General features: G+C 38.2%; 2 protein-coding genes across 2 annotated transcripts; both read right to left on the bottom strand.

The window, feature by feature from the left end:
• Nucleotides 1-6453: 6453 nt before the first annotated feature.
• KCNRG (potassium channel regulator) lies at nt 6454-11521 on the bottom strand (the record flags this gene model as incomplete). Its single annotated transcript, XM_084235795.1, has 2 exons — nt 6454-6679; nt 10941-11521. 2 exons carry the CDS (start codon nt 11519-11521, stop codon nt 6454-6456), a joined length of 807 nt encoding a protein of 268 aa, XP_084091921.1.
• A 1179-nt stretch (nt 11522-12700) lies between these two features.
• TRIM13 (tripartite motif containing 13) lies at nt 12701-23665 on the bottom strand (the record flags this gene model as incomplete). Its single annotated transcript, XM_084235581.1, has 2 exons — nt 23636-23665; nt 12701-13930 (listed from the first exon to the last, which is right to left on the bottom strand). Exon 2 carries the CDS (start codon nt 13922-13924, stop codon nt 12701-12703), a length of 1224 nt encoding a protein of 407 aa, XP_084091707.1. The 5' UTR covers nt 13925-13930; nt 23636-23665.
• Between the last annotated feature and the right edge of the window lie 2454 nt (nt 23666-26119).

Below are 26119 nucleotides of genomic sequence, written 5' to 3'. Positions count from 1 at the left end.
AGAAAAAACTAAAATCTGAGCTGGAGAAAAGGGAGGTATTAAAAAATAGACATTTTCTGGGCCTCTCTGGTGGCTCAAGGGGGATAAGCACCGCAATATGAAGCAATCTGCAGCCTCTACAGCACAACTTCAATCCCCGGCCTGCCAGGGAGCAACCCACATGGCGAGGCAAACCTCTCCTGTCTCTCCTGCTGCTCCCCTCAGCAATGTATTTCAGTCAATCTGCCTGTTCTGTTCCTCATTCTGTCTCTGATGAATCCTCTCACCCCCCACATTTCTGACCTATACCCCAGCTCTTGTATGCATAAATAAATCTTTTTTTTAAAAATGCATATACACACACACACACACACACATTTTCTATACTGGAAAACAATAGTGGTATCACTGAAAGAAAGCTAGTTTAAGAAGGAAAGAGTGCCATTTTTGTAAAATAGAAAATGATACACTGGCATTCCGTCAGAAATGCTTCGAATAAAGGTTGTTGAAATATACAGTACTGGAATTCTATAGAAAAGGCTGGAGGAGTAAATTTGTCACTTATCCACCTAAAATTTATAAGGTATATATATAAACAGGAGGACTTTGTTAAGAACAGTAGATCCTTTATGATTACATTATTTGATGCATGTGCCTTTAAGAAAATCCCTACACGTGTATCAGCTATAAGGGTTAATGACTAAAATGCATTAATATTTTTGAACACAATATTAGACTGAGGGAATGAAATTGAGGACTTAACGGTCCAAACGATTCAGTTAAAACTTTGTAAAAATTGATGTGATTTAATGTCTCAAAGGGAAGGCAATTAATTGAATTGTGGGAAATGTGCTGGTCTCCAGTTTCAGAAACATTACAGTACAAAGACCTGGCATTCTTGCTGAAGAGCTGTAATAATAAACAGATATTTGAAAACCAGGAAGACAAGTTTTCCAAGAGTGCAACTGTGACATTTCAAAGGAGATATAATAAGAAATTCCGGAAGATGGCCAAAAATAGGTTTAGGTAATTGAGATTCCTTATTTGTTTTTGATGGAGAAACACAGTTAAGAGGAAATTAAGGTTCTAAGAGCTTTGAAACTTTTTCTCCTCACCCTCAATCATACTTGCTTCTGAATAAAAGTGTTTGCCAAAAATATCAAATAGGAATTCAGCATTGCTTAAATTATAGCCAGGAGTTAAAAAAGTGACCACAGCAAGAAAAAAAAAATTTATAATTAATTAAAAGCAAATATTTTGGTTTTCTGGAAGCTAAACCTTGTTTTGTGGGAGTCCTTTATACAAAGCAAAGTATCTTGCTCTATTTACCGTATTGCTTGCCATGAAAAATAACTACCTGTCACTAGAAAGAATACCAATTTTTAATTAACATATTCTATTTTAATGTGTAAGGAAACCTAAATTGTTAATATGCATTTCCAAAATAAATTTTAAAGCCTCAGTGTGTAGTGTGTTGACTATAGACCATTTCACCTCAATCCTTGAACCATTTGATTAATCCAAGTTCAGTGAACCTATGACTACAGGCTATTCAAAACTGGAAACATCTTTTTTCTGTATTTCCATCCTAGTTACATCTGATTTATTTGCTGTCCTGCCAACTTTTATCATTTCATGGCTTATGGAGGTAAGTCAAGATTTAAAATTAGTTATGTTCATGTAACAGTCACTCTGAACTTGTATTTCCTTAATGTCTCTTTAATTACTAAGCATTCTTCTATCATTGCATCTTTATTAGCAAATTACATATATTCCAGTTTTAACTGGGCTGTTTTTGTATAACTTTCAACTAGTTAGTATTCCTATACATCTCTTTCTGTGATTCCCCAAGTAAACTTTTAATAGAAAAAGACCATGAGTTTTCCGTAGTCTTTTAACTTGAATCAGTTCTCTCAGACTATGTATAATATATATGTATATAATATCCTTATCTTTTAATCTACTATAATTCTTGTTTTTTCCAAGTCCCTTTTCCATGTGACTATAGTGTTTCAAACTTTCAGTTCAGTTTGTTAGAGGTCCCGCACTGTGGGGAATATAAAGGACAGGATAAAAGCACAGTCCCCGTCCTCATCTTGAAAGAATTCATGAAACCTCAGGCATTGTGGCTAGACTTTCTTGGGGTCTCTTACTACAAGAAGAGAAAGGCAAATGTCTCCGATTTGGTTTCCAACTTGAGAACCCAAGGAAATTCAAGTTCTTGCCAAAGAGTGAAATGATGAAGAGTAACATGAAATAGAACATCTCATAGTGTAGAGAAATATTAAGGCATGTTTTAAGCTTAGTAAGTGCAAGGTTTTCTTGTGAATTTTTTTTAAGATTTATTTATTTATGCATACAAGAGCTGGGGTACAGGCCAGAGGTGTGGGGGAGAGGGGGGAAGAGGATTCACCAGAGACAGAGTAGGGAACAGAACAGGCAGACTGACCAGCAGAACAGGCACTGCTGAGGCATGCAGCAGGCGAGCCAGGGAGAGGTCTGCTGCGCCATGGGATTTGCTCCCTGACTAGCCGGGAATCTAACTCGCGCTGCAGAGGCTGTGGACAGCTTCACAGGCTGCATCCCAACCCCTTGTGCTACCAGGGAGGCCCTTGTGAAAATTTTTAACAACTTTTCATCTCTAATAGGCCAAATAGAAGGCCTAATAATTTTTGAGGTAATAATTCTGTGGTAATTGTGCTAGTAATTGCGTTTTTTTACTAGGTGATTGGTATTATAGAAATCTAAATAGTAATACATTTTCATATCATGATTGTTGAATTTTTTGCTTAAAAAACTATGTTTTATTTCACATTACTCTCCTATGGTCCTTTGACCCCAGGAAAATAATGAAGTTTCCTCAGTGGCTTCTCACATTGCTAAACCTGTTCTTAGAAGTTAACGTTCCCAGCGCAGGAAAAATTACAGTAGAATATAAGCATTTTTGAGTGTTCTTAGCAAGTTATTACCCAAGCAAGGTATCTGGTGATAAAATTACTATTATTTATGATGGAGAAGCTATACAAATTTTATAAAGCAAAACTGAAGTTTGCAGGGTGTAAACAGTATATTAGACAAAATAGAAAGCAGGCTCTGATTTCCTAAACCACATTATTTCTCAAACTGCTTTCTTCCTTGGCCCTTTTTTATAATTTCAGGCTTCTAATTTCAGATAAGAGCCTAAAAGTAGTCCAAATTAATTCTGACTTTACCAAGTCTAAGAACTCTTTGTCATATTAAATCCAAGAATAAAATTCAATGTTAAGAGCTCTTTTTTTCAGAAAATCTTTGTAGAGAGAACTTCCAGTCAAGGTTCAGGAATAAGCTAACACCTTTAGAGCCTTATCAGAAATTAAACCATGAGTGATTGAAAAGAGCTGAAACAAAAAACTGGAGTGGAAGAGGGAAGCCCAACTGTAGATAGTACCTTAACATATCATTGTGGTATTTCATACTTGTATACAAGAGATATATATGATTTGATAGACCAGTTTTCAGTGTAGGTGGCCAAGATAGGCTTGTATCATTACTTTTCTTAGCATTTAAGATAAAATTGACAAATCAATTCATTCAAGAAGAATTAAGTGGGCCCCATGATATGCTAGTCTTCCTAAAGCAAGCAAGTTCTTAATTTGCCTGTGTTGCATCTAACATATCCTTGTTTCCTTCAAACTATATTTGCCTGTCTCTTCTAAAGGTTCAATTTTTTGCATGTCCTCACATCCCAGTTAGTGTCCTACTCTATTTTGTAGTGAACACAAGAGGCTTACCGAAATATTGACAGATGTCACCAGATGAGAAAATCTCTAAAATATTTACTAAACTCAATCTACCTTATTTTCCTTAATGAATGATATATATTTTTTAATTGTGTTACTCTATCTCCTTCTAAAAACCTCTGCATTGTGAACTCATAACTTTCAAAAAAACTAATAAAAGACCGAAGTTATTTTAATTTAAATCTATAACCAATGTTATGAAATGTATTTGTTGTAAGGTCTAATGGAAAGACATTTTGCTTCTTGCAATATCTCCAATGTTTAGAATAGTCCTTGGCACACAGATACCAATAAATATTTATTAAATGAATGTTATGCATTTTGTGTTTCCATAGATAATGTTTCTATCAGCACATTTAAAAAAGTTTTCTCATTTCAAACTTTTATTTCTCACCTGCAAATGTGAATGACTAAGAACATATTAACAGAACTTTATTATTATTATTTTTTTTTGGTTTAAATATTTATTTGTTTGTTTGTTTATGCATACAAGAGCTGCCATTGTAGGCCAGAGGTGCGAGGTGAGAGGATTCATCAGAGACAGTGGGGAGCAGAACAGGCAGATTGACTGAAATGCACCACTGAGGGGAGCAGTGGGTGAGACAGGAGAGGCCTGCTGTGCCATGTGGGTCAGCTCCTTGACTGGGGATTATGCTGTAGTGGCTGCCAATAGCTTCAGAGTGCTGAGACTTAACCCCTTGCGCCACCAGAGAGGCCCCCTAACAGCACTTTTAAACATTTCCTGACTTAATCCTTGTGAAGCTATGTTTTTTTTTTTTATTTCCATATTTTTTAATCAGTTGTATTTTCAATCTTGCCAGCAAAACACTGCACAGAGTGTAACACATATAACTCTACCAGCTGTACCCAACTAGAATGGAAATATTGTGCTCTACAACCAAACACATCATCCCCAAAACTAAGATGACATATGAAAACAACTAAGTTGGCTTTTCTTCAGAAAAGCGATGAATGCCACCAAAATCATAACATTTACTTGTAGGGCTTTTTTAAAATTTGTATTATTAGATTAGTATTAACATTATTCATCTTGACGCATTTTGTACTTTAACATACTTAACCACTTGAGATACTGTTAGGATATTTCAACAAAAATATCTTCCCCACAACCTAGTACACAAATGTGTAACTAATCACTAGCATGTTTCTGGAATACAGTTTCTTTACTACGTAGAGGGGTTTCACAGGAAGAGTAGTAAACTTTGTGTCCTTATGCCTTAACAATCCCCTTAATGCCCCCCAACACACATACATACTCACATACAATTTTTCAGGTATGGCATCTTCCTTTTAAAAAAATAAAAAAGATAATGTATCTGGTGAAAAGTAAATGTTCCTCCCACATCTAAACACCATTCATCCGGTTTCCTGTCCACAAGTGACATGTAGTTTTGCTGAAAATTCCATGCACGAGTATAATTTTTTTCACAAAGGTAAAATAAATAAAGTTGAAATATCTTTTCCACTTATGTATTGTTTTATGCCTTGCTTTTCTGCACTTACAAATATTTGACAGTCCTTATCAATTTATAAACTGCTGTCATTCTTCTTAAGGTCTGTATTGTATTTCATTTTATAATTCATAATCCACTCCTTATTGTGAACTTCTAATGTTTTGCTGTTAGGATGTACTTTCTCACTTGAGTGTTGAGTTCCTTGAGAATAAAGATTTTTGTCTTACTCATTTTTCAATACTGAAAACTTAGGATAGTGTCCAACCATTGTTTAACAGACTTTTTTTTAATGAACTGTGTTCAACAGCTTCCATTAAATGGTGTTTAACCTTAGTGTGTGCAAAGTACTTGGTGCTCTTTGACTTAATGACTCCTCATCTAAATGTTTATTTAAAATGACATGTATAAAAAGATTCACTGGATCAAAGTTATGTATGTATTAAATTTGATAGCGGTTATTCAAAAACTTCAACAAATGTAGGTACTAAATAGTAACAAGAGTGGTAATTCTGTTACTAAGTGTTCAGCACAGTGTTTTACACATAGTAGTGTTAAAAATTGCTCAGTGCATTGAGCTCATATTCAAGTGAGAAAATTTTGTTTTTATGCTGGCATATAAGTCAGTACAGAAGAAAGACCTGATTAATATGCCTGGAAGAGAAGGAAGAACAAGGCCTCACAAAGAGGTACAATTGGAAATGGGCCATTCATACTCTTCATCATTACTAAGAGTTACTGAGTGCCTACCATGTGCCAGGCAATGTGTTGAGTACATTATCTCCTTTAATCCACACATATCCTTTTCTTATTACCCCATTTGATAAATGAAGTTGAAGCACAGAGGAGGCGTAAATGACTTATTTAAGTCATATAGCTAGTAAGTGATTGATTTGGGATTGGAAATCAAGCAGTCTGACTCTAGAGCCCATTCTTGAAAGCTGTGTAAGGGTCCTGGAAAAAAAGAAAAAGAGGCACTTAACAAAAGGAACATGTGCCAAAGCACCAAGTGCACAGTGTTATTTTGAAAGCAACAGGCATTAGCAGGCCTACCTAAGCATTGTTGAGGAGTGGTTCCCCAAAGATGGCATTGTAGGAGGCAAGTTCAAAAAGTTAGGCTGAGGACATACTTCACTAAAATATGCTCTAAATATGGGAATTTCCAAACCAGAAAATGACTATCCTTTCACTTCTAAGAGAACAAAGAACCTCATTTGTTTTTCTTAGATTGCTCTGGCATGATTGGTAGTCTCTGTTTTCAGTGTTTTGTTCATGGTGAGAGCTTCAGATCTTCTTTTTCTTTCAAAGATATAGCATTCAGTTTTGTCTTCAGATACTGTTCTAGTGCTGACCAGATTGAAGCCTTCCATTAATAAAGTGTCAATCAGTAAGCCGAGGACATTAGTTCCATTGGCCAATTTTCGGTTATCAGGTTTTATAGAAACATACCTAGGACACACAAAAAATATTTAATTATAAAGCATCCTTTTAATAACTAGCAAAACTAAACATATAAATTTGACTTGTACCTCAAGTCATCATATACATCATACCATTTTCAGTTAGATTATTTTAGACTTCATTTATAAATCCAAATCAGTAATTTCAGGATACTGCAAATAGAGAGCTTAAAAGATTGTAATTCCACCTTTAGGACTATAACATAGATGAATTTTTTTTATTTTTATTTTTATATTCCCCATACAATTGCAACCCCCTTATTTTGACCCCAACCCCTCCATCCCCTCCCCCCCAGTATGTCTCTGGTTCATAGCTGTTTGATTTTGATTTTTTTGTTGTTGTTGTTATAGCCTTTCTTTTTCCTGGTCCCTTATTTAGGTTTTCTAGATTCCTGCTATGAGTGAGACCATCCGGTATTTTTCTTTTTCTTTCTGGCTTATTTCGCTGAGCATGATCCCTTCCAGCGCCATCCATGTTGCTGCAAATTGCATGTGTTTATCTTTTTTGAATGCTGAGTAATATTCCATGGTGTATATGTACCACATCTTCTTGATCCAGTCATCTATTTTTGGGCATTTGGGTTGTTTCCAAAGCTTAGCTATTGTAAATAGTGCTGCTATAAATATAGGGGTGCAGGTGCTCTTTGGAATTGGTGTTTCTGTGTCCTTTGGGTAAATACCTAGGAGTGGAATTGCTGGATCGTATGGAAGCTCTATCTTTAGTAGGTTGAGGAATCACCACACAGCTTTCCACAGTGATTGGACCAGTTTGCACTCCCACCAGCAATGCAGGAGAGTTCCCTCATGAATTTTCTTTTTTAATTAATCTTAACTGAACTAACATTGGGATATTCCTACCATGTATTACCATAGTGCATCCACCACAAAATTGCCCATACTCCTCCACCACAGACCATTATGCCTCCCTGCTTCCCTGTTCTTTTCCCTCCACCATCCTCTCCCCACTTGGTGTTTTAGTTCTGTAGTCAGCTGTCAAAGGCAAGTTTTCAGCTTATCTTTATCTTGACTATTTTAGTTATTTTATCTTTTTTAAAAGTTGTTTTTTTTTTTTTAAGATTTTGGTTTATGCATACAAGAGGTGGGGTACAGGCCAGAAGTGCGGGGGAGGGGTGTGTGTGTGCGACAGGATTCACCAGAGACAGAGTTGGAAACAGAACAGGCAGACTGACTGAAATACACCGCTGAGGGGAGCAGCAGGCAAGTCAGGAGAGGTCTGCTGCGCCATGTGGGTAGCTCCCTAGCTGGGGATCAAACTTGTACTTCAGTGGCTGCAGTTAGCTTCATAGATTGCATCTTAACCCCTTGTGCCACCAGAGGGGCTCTATTTTAGTTATTTTATATTCCACATATTAGTGACACCCTCCAGTATTTATCTTTCTCCTTCAGACTTACTTGGCTTAGCATTAGCCTTAATCATTGAGAAATTATTTTATGGAAACTAGCATAATTCTTTATAATTTGTTTCCAATTTTTGTTTTTAGTTTATTAGTTTTCATTCAATTTAATCAATCATTTTGATGAACATTTTATACATTCATAATTTTCCCCGCCATCTAATTTTACCCATTACTAGTGCTGACATCAATAGTCCATTGTTGAAGAGCAAAAATGATGTCAAAAGTTCTCCAGAGTTGAAAATACAAAACTTTCTATTCTCAAGGAAACTGAATTGGACCAATGCATAATGCAGGAAAAATATACCTCAACTTTTAGATTAGCTATATGTTGATTTTAACAATGTCAACATGCCCACGTAGAAATAGCTATATTACTTCCTTATCTGCCAGCAAGGGTAATTTTATGTCTTTATGTTCTCCCACCATTTTCTTTTCAAGATTTATTTATACATACAAGAGCTGGGGTGTAGGCCAGAGGTGTGGTGGGGTGGGGACAGCTGAGAGCATTCATCAGAAATAGTGGGGAGCAGAACAGGCAGATCTACTTAAGTACACTGCTGAGGGGAGCAGCAGGTGAGACAGGAGAGGTCTGCTGTGCCGAGTGGGTCAGCTTCCAGGCCTGCCAAGGATCAAACTCAGTAGCTTACTAGCAGTATCTTTAACCCCTGTGCCACCAGGGAGGCCCCACTCTCCCACCATTTCTTTTGTCATGTGAAGAAATGTTTTAACTTAGTCCCAGGAAGCAACCTAAGCTATCTGTAGTTTTACAGGATTAGAAAGAACCTTGGGGCTATCACTAGCCTCCTTTTAATTTTGATTCAAATAGAGTGATTATTGTAGGTTGCATTTAAAATTAATTCTAGGCAATGAAAACCTGATAAAATATAAGAACTATAAAACTACAAAGTTCATTATAAAAAGTTTATTGTTTGATACAGCAAATTTTTAACAGTAAATCAGTCTATCTACTCTCCAGCCCCAATCTTGATTGTGTAACCTAGAAACATTTAGCAAAGAGAAAAAAAGTTACAGATTATCTCACAAATTAAGATACAAATAGCAACATAGCAGATGATAAAGTGGAATGCACTTGCAAGAAATCATTTGAGCCAAGGACTTGATTCCCTATAAGGGCAAATTGAGAAATGAAAAGTTTCAAGACCCAGTAAGAAACCAATGGGAAATAGAAAATCAAAACTTATTTAAAAAATTTTAAAGGCAACCACACTTTCACATTTGAGACAGTTTAAAAAGGTCAGAACAAAGTCTATCAGATATAGACCTGGGCAATAATATACCTAATGTGGGCCTTTTAAGATCAGGGTTTTCATCTGATCACCAGAAATCCTAATGCCACTTCAAATTATCTCTACTTTGAAACTGACACTATGTATCAAATTGGGGAAATTTTCCAACTTAAAAAAACTGAAAAGAATACTATCTGGTGATGCAAAAAAAAAATAGATTTGGTTTTGGAATTACCTGCTTTGGAAGTTTAACTGTAATGCCATTCTCCTGCTAAGGTGAGAACATACCATGTCTAAAACACAAACACTCAACAGAGGGGAAACCACCTGGCACTGTGTGCAATATCCCAACTTGAGTCTCTAATCTTGTTTTTCAAGATAACAATTTTCTCCAAATGCATAGTTCTTTTTAAAGAGCATTAAATATTTAACAGGATATCATTTTACTGTCTTTTAATGTTTCTTCTAGAATCAATACTATTTTTCCTTACAATTCTAATTTTAGAAAGGAATTCCAAAAAATCTTAAGCAAAAAAAAAAAGGGCTCATTTCTTTTTTATGTCATTGTCCCACCAATGAAAAGAAAGTTGTGCACATGGGTATCACACAGCAGTTTGCAGCAGAAGCTTGAGTTTTCTTCACAATCTGTATTAGTTTCTCTTTTACCAAAATGACATTTCAATCTCTTTCGAAGGATAGGAAATTACAAAGTGTAAAAACTGTTGTACTGCCTAGTGTCCTCCCCTTTGGTGAGCAGGACTAAGGGGTTTGTTGTGAGAGAGGCACACGCTGATCCTTCCCGATAGCTAAAGTCATCCCAAGTATGTCTATCTGCCTTTACTCATTTTAAAAAATACATTACAGTTTAATTACGATCATATTCTGTACACCTTATTTTTGCTTCTGAAAATTAAAGCCAACTTTCATAGTGAAATGGTGGGGCAGCATTAAGACATACTTGGGGGGAAAAATGTGCCCATGACAGTAGAAAATAGCCTTAAGGTTCAACCAAGAACATGGGAAGTGAGTAGCCCCAGAAGCAACTGTCTTTAAAATACTGACAATTTATCCCAATATTTTCAGTTGTCTAAGAGTGCCAAAGATTAACAGGCTAACAAATTAGCCATGGAATATTTATCTTCCTGTGTGGTGTTTCAAAATAAAGTAGGAAGGAGGAAAATCAAAGAAGCGAAAAAAAAAATAAAATCATCAAATTTAAGGAAGTCAGAAGAAGGTATTGAGCCTTTACATACTCTATGCCAGGCACTCAAAGAATCTCTCTTGGGGGAAACAAAATATCTCATTCTTAAACTAAATTCATTCCAATAAAACATAATCTGTAAAAATGATTCCTACATCTTGACCATAGTTCCAGTTTTCCTTGGTTGTCCCACACAGTCACAGTATTATTTTACTGTGAAAAGTATTCCAACTTGAAAAGTATTTGGTCATTCTACTCAACTCTACAAATTACCTCCAAAACATTACCTTCAGTAATTTTTTGCAAGTTTCAGTCATGAAAATTTTTCAGTTTTGAGAGGAAACATCAAGAAACAGAAGAGAGATGCTTCTAAGCACAAAATACCTGACTCCAGCTTGGTTATCAGTCATGCTGTCACAGCCACACTGGAAAACCAGGTCATGGTAAGAAGGCCTTTGTGGAGGCAGTGGAAGTAAGTTGATCTGAGGAGGGAGAGAGTCACTACTCCAGGATGGTGCTGAAGATTGCTCTATAAATACTGTAATCCTCCCAGTTAGCATCTCAATTGTTTTGCTGCAAGAGCTAAATACTCTGAAAAAAGCTTGAGTATTTCGACTTAGGAAATGCACTTCCACAACAGCAGGTCTTGACTGTAGCAAGTGTTCTTGGTTTAAAAGACCAACCAAAGAATCAAGTTCATAAAAAAGAGCCTCTCTCTGAAGCCTAAGGTAGTCTGAAAAGTCAGTGGGCAATAAAAGCTGGTGAGTTCTCAAAAAGTCTATGATGTGACTAAATAAAACACCATCTCTGTCCACAAAAATCTGGCCACCAACCATCTGGAATTCTTGGTCTTTGCCATCTAACATTCGTGCCAACCGAGAGGCAGGAAACTGCTTTAAGGTGGAAAACCTTGTTGTGAATATCTTCCCTCCCACATTCAAAGTAACCAATTCCTGACCACTCATTTTTTAGTTTCAACCTAGAGGCTACAAACCATCTGCCACAGGCTTAGAAATTTGTAAGTCAACCTATAACCATTAGTGTTGCAACCTATAACCATTAGTGTTGCTAGTTACATATGATTAAGAAATGGAGGGGAGGGGAATACAACAAAAGAGACCTACATTCCCAAGTAACTAGTATAAAACAAATGGTGTATCCATAGCTGTGTTTGCAAATTTTAGTTGCTTGGGAACTTGAAGTGTACAAAATAAAGCAACAGATGAGGAACTGAATTGTCTAAAGAAAAACTTTCAATATACCTGAAGTCAAATAGATACCTTTCCTGTATCCCATAAACAAATTAATGAAATCCTCTTGTAAATTTAAAGAAAAATATATTGGGAACAGAAAAGCACTTACCATCCCCAGACCACTAACCTATTATGAACCCTCATAGCAGAAAATTTACGGAGAAACACTTGGAATTCTTTATGATCCCCTCAGCTATTTAACGACTAAATCTTGAATTGGTTATGGATGACAGTTATTGCCTCAACTACCAGCTTTGACTCCTCATAGCTAGAATAACTATCCCTTTAAATTTAGTTACCACCTTTTTTTTCTGTCCCTGCTTGGACTACCTCCGCTCAACCAAATTGAAGGACTGGAGTAAAGACTCTAGGCTTTCAAAGCAGTTTCATAACATGACAGAAATAAGCAGCACTAAGATCAGATCACTTCTTGTTTTCATCTTTCAATGAAAAAGGAAAATAAACCCTTGTAGAAAAATTGGAAATCCAATCCATCCATATTTTCTTTCCTTTTTTAAAAGACTATTCACTCCCTCAAAAGTTACTTTATTAAAGAGGAGTCTATATTACAGATTAAATGAACAATCACTATTATTACCCATCACTACAATATTACACACCATGTGCTCTCTCACTTCCCACTTTTATCACAGCATAAACACAACCAGTACTGGGGGTAGGATTTTTATTTCAAAAGTAGTCCTTAAAAAAGAGGGACTATACTGTTAAATTTCACTTTTTCTTAATGCTTTCTAATTTGAGTATGTATAAGACATTATTTCTGAAAGGAATACTTCTGTAGGAAAATAATCTGGCTGGACTCTGAACTGCCATTCTCTTTGCTAGCAAGTATCTAACAAAGAACAGAGAACTACAGAGTTGAAACAGATTTTATAATAGTTTATATTTGCACACAAATTCTGCCACACTGGTCAGCACCACCAAAGTAAAATTCTTAAAATTTTCACTAAAAATAAGAAACTCATTTGTCACCTGTTCCCAATAAAAACCTGATTGTTCCACAAAATCAGCTGAGTTGGTCAAATAGGAACTGAAGTTTGAAAGATAGTCTTTCCAAGTTGTGAATTCATCAAATAAAGACCATTCAAGGAATATGGCAGGACTGAAGAAAATGAGAAAGCCAAGCAGAATTAGTACCGCAAATAACTGAGAAAAGCTCCAGGGAATCTTGGTAATGAATGTGCCAGTGTCTTGTGGTAAAGAAAGTTTATCCACATCTACTAGTTTTATGTCTTCCCACTGACTGGTATCAAAATTCTTCATTAAAGGACTTGTGGGCAAATTAGAGGGGGGTAAAGGAGTTTCCTTGATTACTTTGATTTTCTCCCTGAACTCCTGCATCTGTTGCAGAAATACAATGGGTTCTGACACATCTTTGAAAGCTTCAGCAATGTTAAAGGCCATTCGTTGCTCCTGTAAGATGGTATTGAGTTTGTTGATCTCTGGGTCATAGGCTTGCATAACTGCAAGTTTCATGGTCTCAAAGTCAGACAGGATTTCATTCTTCTTTTGATCCAATGTGTGTTGTAACTTCTCAAAGAACTCCTTCACTTTATCCGAATCTTTAGTTAATAACTGTAGAGATTTTCTTTTGCTAGTTTCTAGGGTATCCAAACGAGAAAGAGCATCTCCCCTTCGCCAGGTCTCAAAGCTCTGGAAAAGGGATTCAAAGGCATCCCTTTCCTGAACATAGGCATCTTCAATAGAACAGAAGACATGCTTAGTATGGTCACCTCGAGTAGCACAGATCCCACAAATCAGCTGCATATCAGTCAAGCAGAAAATGTTCAGAGGCTGCCCCAGGTGTCCTTTGCATACAGGCATTTTGGGAGAGATCTTGATCTTGTTATACTTTTCCACAATACCCTTCAGGGAGTAATTAACCTGCAAGCTATTGACTCCTGTAGCTGAAGTTTCCTTACGGCATGTGGGACACTTGAAGGGAGATGATCTCCACAGTGAATTCCGCACACTGCCCTCTAAGATCCCTTCTAAGCATTTTTTGCAAAAGTTGTGTGAGCAAGGCAAAACTCGAGGATCATCAAACAGACTGCAACAAATTGGGCACGTGAGATCTTCTTCAAGCAGCTCCATCACATCCTACCATAGAGAAAGAAAATTTTATTTTACTCCAGTAATCCTCCCCCATGTAATAATTTTAAGGAACTGTCTTCACAAACATTAAAAATGATCTTTAAGTGAACCAGGCAAACAAAAGAAATGTGAGAAATTTGAGAAGGGAATGCACACCCAGCAGATTAAATCTGCTAGGTCTGGAAACATTGCTCCATAAGTAGGGATCCCTGTAACACAAAGCCTTTGTGTGGGCTTTCCAACAACAGTCTTTGCCTGAGACAGGGTTAGGACTAGGACAACTGCAAGTTGAGCCAGCAGGACCCAACTGATTGTTCTAAAACAACGCCAACTACTAGCTGTCAGAAACAAAGCTACTCAGTGTCTAAGTAAATAGAATGAGCTCTTTAGTGTTGGCCCACAATTATAAAAGGGTATGCTATTTAAAAGAAAGCAGCACAGAAATATAAATCCAAGCATGTACTCTCATGTAGAGTACTCATTTCAATTTTATTGAAAATTGGCATTTTTTTTCTGTTTCAAAGGCAAGATTACAATTATTAGTATCATTGGTAAAAATGACAGTTGTGGGCCTCCCTGGTGGCGCAGGGGATTAGGACATAGCCTATGGGTCTGTCCACAGCCGCTGCAGTTCGAGTTCAATCCCTGGCCAGGGAGCAAGCCACATGGCGCAGCAGAGCTCTCCTGGCTCACCCGCTGCTCCCCTCAGCTGTGTATTTCCGTCAATCTGCCTGTTCTGTTCCCCACTGTCTCTGGTGGGTCCTCTCACCCCCCGCACCTCTGGCCTGTACCCCAGTTCTTGTATGCATAAATAAATAAATCTTTAAAAAACTAAAACATAACAGTTGCAATTCACTCTTCCCTAGAGAATTAAATGTTCTTTGTTTTTAAGCACCAGAATAATGGTTAGAAACATCTTGTAAGACACACAACACCAGTTCTTAAAATGTGGTAGGCAGAAACCTGGGTGTCCCTAAGACTCTTTCAGGGCATCCATGAGCTCAATAATACCACCAAGATGTTATGTGATTTTGGCACCATGATGATAACTGCACTATAAAAGCAATGGTGAGCAAACACTGCTGGAACCTTACCAGGAATCAAGCCAACTGATAACACCAAACTATAGTACTAGTCATTGAGTTCATCAACCTGCAATGGGTGATGGCCAGAGTCATTTAAGAATGTTCTTGATGAACTAGTAAAAATTACTTATTACCCCTTGATCCTTGTGTGTGTTTTTAATTTTTTTTTAATGACAAAATAGAAGTAAACAAAAAGTATTTCTGCATACCAGCAGACATTTGTCTGGAGGAAAAGCACTTACTTATTACTTACATGGTTAGGCCTGCGTGCTTTTTTCATGGAATACCATTTTTATTTGGCGAATAAATGACAAACTATGGCTATTCAGACTTGAGTCCTGGCAGATATTTTCTTGAAAGTTAACAAATGAGCCTGTCACTTTAAGGAAAACAAACAACAGTATTTCTTGCCAATAATACAAGATGAGTTTTTGAATGAAAATAAAAGTTTTGGGAATCTTATTTCCCGCTTCTAAACTTGGCAGTTTCTCATTATTTTTCTAGTGATATAAATGGTGATATTAACAAATGTTGGGTTTTTGTTTTAGGGGAGAGATATATAGTGAAATATATCAATATTTGGAGGACTACATACACAGTGACTCAACTGGTTCAAATCATCATCATATATTATAAATCATTCTTAAGTATAAAAGATCAAAAGACAAATATGTTAAAAAATATGACTTCAGATTCTTTACTACAACTAATTTTTTTTTGAAGATTTATGCATACAAGAATTGTGGTACAGACCAGGTGTGGGAGGTAAGAGGATTCACCAGAGACAGAGTGGGGAGCAGAACACGTGGAGCTACTGAAATACACTGCTGAGGGGAGCAGCAGCTAAGTCAGGAGAGGTCTGCTGCACCATGTGGGTAGCTCCCTGGCTGGGGATTGAACTCATGCTGCAGTGCTACAGACCGCTTCATAGGTTGTGTCTTAACCCCTTGTGTCACCAGGGAGGCCCTGCAACTAATTTTTAAGAAACCACCACTTGCTGAGTTTTAGTAAAATATCAAAGGTGATTCACAATTATCAATAAAGGCTATAAAAGCATTCCTCCCTTCAACATTTATCTGTGCAAAGTGAGATTTGATATTCTTTGTATATTTCAACCAAAATAACTTACTACAATAGGTGTAATGCAGAGACAGATAAAATGTTGTCCCCTATTAGTCATTTAACAGTCTATGTAATAACTCTTCTCACAATTGTTCTGCAAGTTATTTTCACAAATTATATTAACATGTCAGTTTATCATTTTAAATTAACACCTTAAATCTTTTGTTTTAATTTCTAATATAGTAAATATGTATACAGTACACACATAACTAAAAATTCTTGGGATCTTCAATTTTTGAGATCAAAAGGCACCTTGAGACACAAATATTTGAGATCTCTCACCTCAATTCAAGTTTACTATTTTAAAATGCACATTTTGAAACTCCCATTCCTGGATTTTTAAAACCAAAAATAGGATCTACCTATGTCCTCATGTTCAGTTTACTGAGGGATAGACATGAAATTATATATAACATTAGTACCAAAGTAATAAATAAAATAGGATCTAATAATCCATAGGCCATCTTATAATCAAAACAAATAATAGTAATTTCAAGAGCTGAATTGGATTTATAATATAAAATATTTAAAACAAAAGCTGAACTTGCAGGGCTAACTAGTTTCATATTGTGAGACATACATATGTAATAAAGATATAATAAACAGGGCCTCCCCGATGGCGCAGCGGTTGAGCGCTGAGCGCTGGGTTGCGAAGCTGCCCGCGGCCTCTGCGGCGCCGGTTTGATCCCCGGCTGCTCCCCGGCCACCAGAGGAGGGTCCCACATGGCGTGCAGACCTCTCCTGCCGCCCGCTGCTCCCCTCAGCAGTGTACTTCGGTCCTTCTGCCTGCTCTGCTCCCCGCTCTGGCTCTGGTGAATTCTCTCACCCTCCCGCGCTTCTGACTGTACCCAGTACATGTATAAACAAAACAAACAAACAAATAAATAAAACATGCCTCTATAAAAAAAAAAAAAAAGATATAATAAACAATGTAAAATTAAGGCAAAGATTCTGTCAAATTTAGTGTTCTCTGGCAAAAATATGTGATCTGATTTTTCTGAATAATCTTTGTTAAGACAAATACAACCTTTGAAAAGTATTCTAAAGAGAATGATTATATAGTAGGTTAGCATGTCTCTAAGAGAAATTATAAAGCAGCTGTAAAATATCTTAAGAACAGATACAAAAAAATGTTTAATGGTCCTCCTGTTCCACTTTATTATCTCCACTGCTCTTTGTCATCTTTCAACTAAGAATGCTGTGCAAAGCCTACTTTTCTAGTAGGCAGTAGAAATAAAGTAGCGGGGGCAGCACTTAACGAAAGCAAATCTGATGTACTCATCCTTGCAAGATTATGATTTCCAAAAGAATCCCGTGCAAGCACATTAATAGAGGGAAACAAAAGATACCAAGTGGTTGGGATAAGGAGAAAAAATAAGGGCACCCAAGGCCTCGAGAACCTTTGAAAAAAACTGAGAATTCTGCAACAGAGGCCAAGAATTTTAAGACAATCGACTATGACCAAAAGTAAAAAGAAAAACATCACACACACAAAAATTTAGAAATAGTCATTCCAAAGCCACAATCAATTTATGGTTCTTAAACCAGTGGGGAAAAAATGCTATTTGTAAAGTCCTATTTTTAAAAAATGCACCAAAATTACAGTAGATCCTGTCCCCCCTCCTTTTTTAAGATTTATTTTTATTTATTCATGCATACAAGAACCAGGGTGTAGGCCAGAAGTGCAGGGGGTAAGAGGATTCACCAGAGACAGAATGGGGAACAGAATAGGCAGACTGACTGAAATATACTGCTGAGGGGAGCAGCAGGAGAGGGGACAGGTCTGCTGCACCATGTGGGTTAGCTCCCTGTCCAGGGATTGAACTCACGCAACAGTGGCTGGCGACAGCTTTATAGTGATGATACTTGAACCTCTGCGCCACCAGGGAGGCCCAGATCCTGTCCTAATGTTTAGTGATAAAATATGTATCATATATGCTTACAAATTCTGGGTTATAATTTAAAGATTCTTACTATCATTCACTTTGTTTATCCTCTTCCTTTAGTTTTACCTAACTTTATGACAAAACTATCTCATCACTTCCACAGATAGCTTTCAGAGAAGCATGAGAACCATATAAACCTAATCCAAGAAGCCAAGAGTTTGGTGCCTAAAAATAAGGTTTTCAGTCTCACTAAATGAAGGGTACACCTCACAGGAAACCAATTTATAGATCCTTTACTTAAAGTGCATCTAACACATAAAATTCTGAAGAAATCAATACAGCATATTCCTTTAAAGAAACTAAAGTACATCATCCCTCTTTCTGGAGGCAAATTTTTGCCCAATATAGAAGTTGAGAAACGTTATGTGAATAAAATTATCATTCACTAGTTAAAATTTCAACTTCACATGTAAAATTTAAGTGCATATAGGCAAACAAGTTTTCCAAGACTCATTTTTTTCCTAATGTGTTTCTGAATACCAAAAAGCCTAAATTTTGAAGCATAACCAATTAAAAATGTCCTCAGGCTTGTACCAACAAAAAAAAAGTCAAAAATATCCCCAGTTGTCCGCCACCTCTCTGGTTTCCAAGCAATTGTAAAACATCTGACTCATAATAATATGGCAACTCTGGTTGCCATATTTATATTTTTTTATATACTTTTAAATTCACATACAATAAAATTTACTGACAAATGCACAGTTGTATAACACTACCACAGATTTATTTTTAAGCAAATTTTAAAGCTATCTGCACTTAAGACTATGAAAACTACTTTTTCAATCCTACCTTTATAGCAACAAGTCTCTATAAATGGAAAAAAAAAAGTAACATGACAACCAGAGTATTAAAAGTGGAAAGCCAATGGCCTAAGAGAGAATAAAAGCTAACAGAAGTCCTTTATTTCTAAATGATCAACTCAAAATTATAATTATGCAAAAGGTGCTTCTATTCACTCTTAAACAAGTTAATTTGAATACAAGCTGTTTACTAAAAAACTTGTGATAAGCCATGGAATTTCATTAGCTCCCAGCAATAAAAAGTTGTTCAAAATATTACCCATGACTTCCCCCTCCAAATCCCATTAGAGAACAAAAGAAAAGCCAATATACTTTACTTTGTACCTTGGGATTTAAACCAAATTTCTCCTTGATTTGGGGCATCACTGAATTTAGGAATTTCAAAGCAGTGTCTAAATACCTAGTAAGTAGACAGCATATTTTGAAATTCACTTCATAGGCAAAACTAAATTAAGCAAGTGAAGGTCTTAGAGCCATCAATCTGATCTTGTAACAGTGCTTAGAATAAAAGGGTTCACCTGTATTTTTTTAATCACTTCCTCTTTACAGACTAATCTTGCTTTCAAATAGTGTACTATGTTCTATCTCAGGATATCTATTAATGTTTCTTTGAAACTTAGTAGTGTCTAGTTAACAACTAACTACAGGTATACAAGGATAATGCTGGGGGGAAAAAAACTAAAAAAGGGCACCAACTATAAAAAAGCTATTGAACTGGAAAAAAAGTAAAACTTCAGAAACATCAAGTATGATAGACTTCACAAAGAACAATCTAATATGGTATTGTTTTACATTTTATAAAAATAAAAATTTATTGGAAATCTCTGGATCAAGACATACTTGTCTTGCTCTCGTGAGTAACCTTTCACAGACCACTTAAACATATTAGTTTCTCTCACTGTATGACTGCTTTGAAAGACATTTAATACTATACAAAAATTATTTAGTTTTGTTTGAAATATTCTATATATGTGTTACTATACTTCATGCTTAGCTATACCTTATTCTAAGTAAATATGCTCAGCAGACTATATCAGTAGAAAGCTAATTATACTAAATGTTCAGCAATTTTATACACTATGTTGGAACACCTCACTCACACTAAGTATGGGGGTCAGGAGGTAGGAGGAGGAAGCGCTCCTCTTGGAATTTTAACCAGGGAGCCAGATTATTTATGGATATACTTGTAGGATATACTTGTAGTATTTATGCCACAGGAGAAACAATAATTTATCAGCAAAATTTTCAATTCAGCTTTCCCTGAGAGATGTATTTACATCTATAATAGATGTAATTATAGATATAATACATCTGTAATTCCCATTTTATGGGTATTTGCTTTACAGGAAGTTTAACTGTAATGTAACTGTATGTCAAAAGACACCTGTATTTGGTTAACTTATGGGGTAAAAGTGTAACACTAAATTCTACTACCATTCTGTATCTAGAGTCTCAGGGTAAGGTAGTGACAATGACAGTGTCTTTGATGAATAACAAAAATAGGTAATCAAATGACAATGATATTTAAAGATATGAAATAAAAGCCAAAGTGAATTTCTGCCCTAAACTTAGAAACAGCACATTTACAAAAATATTTTTACTTCAAAAGATATCACTAATACCTTATAAAAAAGGACACAGAAAGTTGACATTATAATGAAGTTGGAGAATTATCCCTTTCCCAGCTACATACTCAGTATTAAGAAATCTGTACTCCAAATGTTGCTGAATCCTTCATTTCCATCCAGATTAAAACAATTTGAGTAAAATGACTGTCTGAATTTGAGGTAAATATGCACACAGACTAAATTATTCTGCTAGAATTAGCTTTTATCTTTTTCTTAGATTATAAAATTTGTGATGACAGAAAGCGCAAGTAAAAAAAATCATTCACATCATCAAGGAATAACCTCTATTTTGATATTTTTTTTTTGGTATATATCTTCCAATCTCATGTTTGTGTACGCATATTTTTAAAACTGGTAGTGTAACTCAATTTTGTATCTACTTTTTTTCCCACTTATTTTGTAACATCCATTTCTCCTATCCTTATATATTCTTCTAAAACTGGGTAGTCCATCTAGATATGCTCTTTTCTATTGGTTTGTTATTTTTTTTTCAATAACCAACTAGAAGAATAATTTAATCCATGTGTACATTTCTCTCAAATTGAGATATATTTTTCTCAAATTAACTTCCTCTGGGCAGGAGAGAATGGGTTTCAACACCATTTGTAGTTCACATAATTTCTCAATATGTAAATCGGGGATCTCTGATCTAGCTGTCAAGCATTCAGTCTAGCATTCAGTGGGTAGCTAGCTATCAACAGATTATCTAGACTGAGATTATTTACATAGTACCTAATACTGTGCCAAGCGAAGATAAGCATTTAATAGATAACTGGTTAAGTCCTACCTTGTAGGAAAGTCTTGGCCCACAGCTCTGATTATTTCCTTAGACAATTCCTGTAAGTTTATTAGTGAAGAATGGGAATATATTTTGGGGCCTCCCTGGTGGCACAGGGGGTTAAGTCACAGCACTATGAAGCTATCCGCAGCCACTGCAGCACAAGTTTGATCCCCAGCCAGGGAGCTAACCCACATGGCACAGCAGACCTCTCCTCTCTTGCCCACTGCTCCCCTCAGCAGTGTGTTTCAATCTGCTTGTTCTGCTCCCCACTGTCTCTGGTGAATCCTCTCACCCCCTACACCTCTGGCCTGTACCCCAGTTCTTATATACATAAATAAATCTTAAAAAAAAAAAATGGGAATTTTTTTAAATTTTATTTATTTATTTATACAAGAACCGGGGTACAGGCCAGATGCACGGGAGGGTGAGAGGATCCACCAAAGACAGAGCAGGGAATAGAGCAGGCAGACTGACAAAATACGCTGCTGAGGGGAGCAGGGGCGAGACAGGAGAGATCTGCTTGCCATGTGGGACCCTCACTGGCCAGGATTGAACTGGTGCTGCAGAGGCTGCGGAGAGCTTCACAGCGCTGCGCTCAACCACCTGCACCACCAGGGGAGGCCCAGAATGGGAATATTTTTAAGGCTTTGAAAGGACTGTCACATTTTCCTCCAGAAAAAGTACATGAACTCTAATCACATGATGCATGTGAATGCTCCACCTCATACAGTTTCTGACCTTACGTAGAACCATTCCTTTATAGGGGCCTCCCCAGTGGCACCAGGGGTTAAAACGCAGCACTATGAAGCTATCTGCAGCCACTGCAGCACAAGTTGGATCCCTAGCTAGGGAGGTGACCCACATGGCACAGCAGACCTCTCCTGTCTCACCTTCTGCTCCCCTCAGTGAATCTACCTGTTCTGCTCCCCATTCTGTCTCTGATGAATCCTTTCACCCACGCAACTCTGGCCTGCACCCCAACTCTTGTATGCATAAATAAATGTTTTAATAAAAAACAAAAACATTCCTTTATAGAGCTTAGTAAAAAATGAACAAGGCATATATTTTTTTTAACCATACCAACAACCCAAGTTTAAAATATGAAAATCATTTAAGGCAACTAATATTTCTATGTGTCTGTGTATACTGTACATGGGGTACGAATAAAATAGAAGTACTAGGTTAAAAACAATTTAGAGGTTAGCTAGCTAAACATCCCAGCTGAATGAACTGAGGTCCCTCCAAAATGGAGATTTCTCAGTCATACACAGCAAGCCAGGCACAAAATCTAAGTTCCCCAATTCTTAGACCTTAACAATATCTCCAAAGTGGGTCCAAGAATTTAGCATTCTCATTAATCAAATGGAGTTTAATCATGGGCTAATTCTCTTATAAAATTCTGTGACTTTCACAAATTATATTGTAACAGGCTCACCAGTAAAGGGGAAAGAGCTCTGAACCTGCTTCTGAATAACTAGATTCAAACGGAGGATTTTTACAATACATACCCTCATAATGTTCTTGGACAGATTAATATGTGACAATTTTGTAAACTGCTAAACTATAAATGTAAGGTGGTTTATTTACATATGTGTAAAAATACTGTGACAGCTATATGCATTTTTACAGCATGAGTGGACTAACCATGAAAGGTCCTAAAAGACAGCTGCCTCTCTTGAGCAGGAAGGCAAAGCAAGTATTGCATAGGATAACAGACACAAAGCTGTCATGAAAATGTGCATATTTGAAAAAAAACTGTGGCAGAAGTAGGGCCAAGTAACCAATCTATCATAAATGTACAGAATGAAAAGAATAACCTATGTGAAGTCAGATTTATCAGGTAAGATTAGTTAAGTCAGCTGGTGCAAAAAAGATGGTATTTTTAGGGAAAAAGTCTCAAGAAAGGTTATCTCTTCATTGTGCAATAGAGAAATACAACCAGTTCATCCACAGTCCCACTCCCTCTGAGCCTGTAACCAAGACTGCTATGTAAAAATGAAATTCTGCTTTTAATAGAAAGTCTCTGGAGTCAGAAAACTCAAGCCATTGTTCAAGCCCTAGCAGTCTGGCAAAGGAGGAGGAAAAACTGTAAAACAGAAACGCTGAAAACTCTCTTCCTTTATGATAAAAATATTCGGATTATAATACATTTAAAATAACTGCCACATGAAAATTTACAATTATGGATTCCATATTTTGAGTGTTGAGAAAAATGAGAACAAGGAGCACTATATTAGAAGTGGGGAAGAACATATATATTCAACAGAGCTAAATTTTGAGCTTCTGGGTCTAAAATAATTGGGTGCTTTTTTTAAAAAAAAAAATGTAAGGAACACGATTATAGTTTACCTCTATTCGCAGCAAACAGGTGTATTCGGCAGGGTTCTATTTCCCAGGGCAGATCAATCTGGTTTTTTACACGCTGTGACTGACAAAAGAGGCCACTGCAAAGAACAAAGAATAAGGAATCATGCATTTCTTTACGTAGGCTCCACAGCCCTGATCCTCATTTTTTTCGAACATGCCCCACAAGTAAAGCCAAGCGGCCAGGTTCTAGTGAGTCAAGAGCACGCGAGAGAATGGACATCTTCTTACAAGGTTCCCGGTGACGGCGCCCTCCCTCGGCGCCAGGCAGCCTCCCCGGTTAGGTGCAGGGGGTGGCAGCGCGCTGACCTCTGGTTCCGGCCGCCTTTTCTTTCAGTGGAGCCCGGTATGCTCGGTAACGGGGCAGGTTTTCCGGAGCAGACCGTCGGGCGAGGCCCGCCGCCGCCGCCGCTCCTGCCCACAAGCCCTACCAGTTCCCCGCGGCTTCGCTGCGCTGCCGGGACCGCCGCTCAGGCCCGCTCTCCGCCAGCCCCCACGCACGCAGGGCCCGGCCCGCAGCGCCAGCGCCCCTCGCAGTGGCCGAGCGGAGCCCACCTCCTCCCCAGAGAGCGGCCGGCGGCCGGCACTTATCTCCGACCTTCAGGGCCGCGGGAGGAGCCCGCCCGGAGCCGCGCGGCGGCCAGTTGTCCAGCGGCAGGGGCCGCGCGTTACCACGAGGGGCAGGCCGCAAAATGGCCTCGAGGCGCCCGTGGGCCCCGCCCCGCCAACCGCCTCCTGCCTCCACGGCCCGCCTACCCGACCGGGCCTCGCCTTTGTTCCACCTCCCGGGTCTCGCCTTCCCGGCGGAGGGTGAGGGAAGGGCGGCGGGCTTCCTACCGGTGGCGGCAGCCGCCCCGCCGGCGCTGCGGGAGGAGGGGAGGGGCGGAGGCAGCCGGCGCCGATCCCCGCCCAGCGGGCGCGCGCCCGGGAAAGCGCCTGCCCCGACGCGCCGGGGGGAGGGGCCGGCTGGCCGCCCAGAGCGCCGGGCGTAGACCGAGCGCAGCGCGGGAAGCTGCGCCGCCCCCTGTGGAGCCACCGGGAAGAAAGCCGACACGCTACGAGACGGTTGGGTTTGGATTGTTGTACTTTTTTTTTTGTTCGTTGCATTTTTAGGAACAAAAAAAAAAGCCCAACCCTTCACACCACATCATCTGCATCTCTCAGCATCAGAGACCCGGCCACAGCGATTTGGGGGATGGAGACTGTTACAGAGCAACCCCGGTATGAAACGGGTGCCTGACGGTGGGTCCTCACCCGCGCGCTTAAAAGGGACTTATGAATACTCAACTGCAAGCACACAAAAAAGGTTAATAAAAGGTTTATTTTCAAAAGAGGAAAATGAAGACATGAATAACTCAGGGAGACAGAGAGAGGGATATAAATTCGTGAATGCGTCCTACCAGATCTGCTGACCTGGAATTCCCGGTGACCCATTGAAAGCTGGCAAAAAGCCAAGAGCGTGAGTCCAGAGAGCGACCCCAGCCCACATGGCTGATTTTATACCCAAACCTGGATGCTTAACTCCACCCTCAGGTCCCAGCAACCCTCCCTTTGGTGATCATGGGATTTGTAGTTCCCAGTGTCTTGATGGCTCTGATCTGGGCTGGGGGTGGAGTGTGCAAAACCTGTATGGAGTTTGCTCAGAACATCCTTTCCTTCTAACAATTTCCCCCCTTTGACCTAGTGCCACCATTTCTGTGGTGATGAAGATCAGATGTATGGGTGCTGGGGTGTAGCCTCAGATGAAAATTTTTCAGGAGTCCAGTTTGAAAGAAAACCAGTCTCCAGGTATTGTCCATTGTGGAAAACAAAGTTCCTCCATTCCCAGAAAATAGTTCATCAGTCAAAGCCAAAAGAAAAAAAAAAAAAAAATCTGGAGGCATTAGCCAAAACAAGACAGCAAATATATCAAAATCACGGGAAGAAAAAATATCTTAAAATTGGTTCAACTTATCTAAAAGCAAGTTCTTTCCACCTTGATCCCAATTTGTTATTCAACATAGCAAAAATTTGCTAACTAAATCTACTTTTAAACCATTTTACCTAGTTTTGCATAAAATCGTAGGGCAAAATAACCAAACAGCACTTTTAGCTGGCTTTGTTGGACACTCCATATAGGATCAGAGGGAACTCTTGCCATCTGGTCCACGTAGGCGTCAAGAACAAAGTTGATCTCTTCAGACTCCACCTGGTCTTCCTCTTATGGAGAGTACCAGGGCTTTTCTTTTTCCCGGTTGTCCAGTCCTGCCCATGGAGGCATCTTCCTCACCTTTGGAGGTCTCTGGAACCCTACAAACAAAGCAGCGGGTTCTCTTCTTGGTTCAGCTCTGCTTCAACTTCCTGGAAGATTCCACTCACAGCCACCCAATGACACTCATGTCCAATTTTTCCGTTTAAGCAGACAAAATCCCTATGAAATTTATGCAAAAATAGACTCTGACATGAGTAGTAAAAAAAAAAAAAATTACT

Source organism: Talpa europaea, assembly GCF_964194135.1.
Source record: "Talpa europaea genome assembly, chromosome: 6".
NCBI lineage: Eukaryota > Metazoa > Chordata > Mammalia > Eulipotyphla > Talpidae > Talpa > Talpa europaea.
This window is presented reverse-complemented; position numbering and strand designations above follow the sequence as displayed.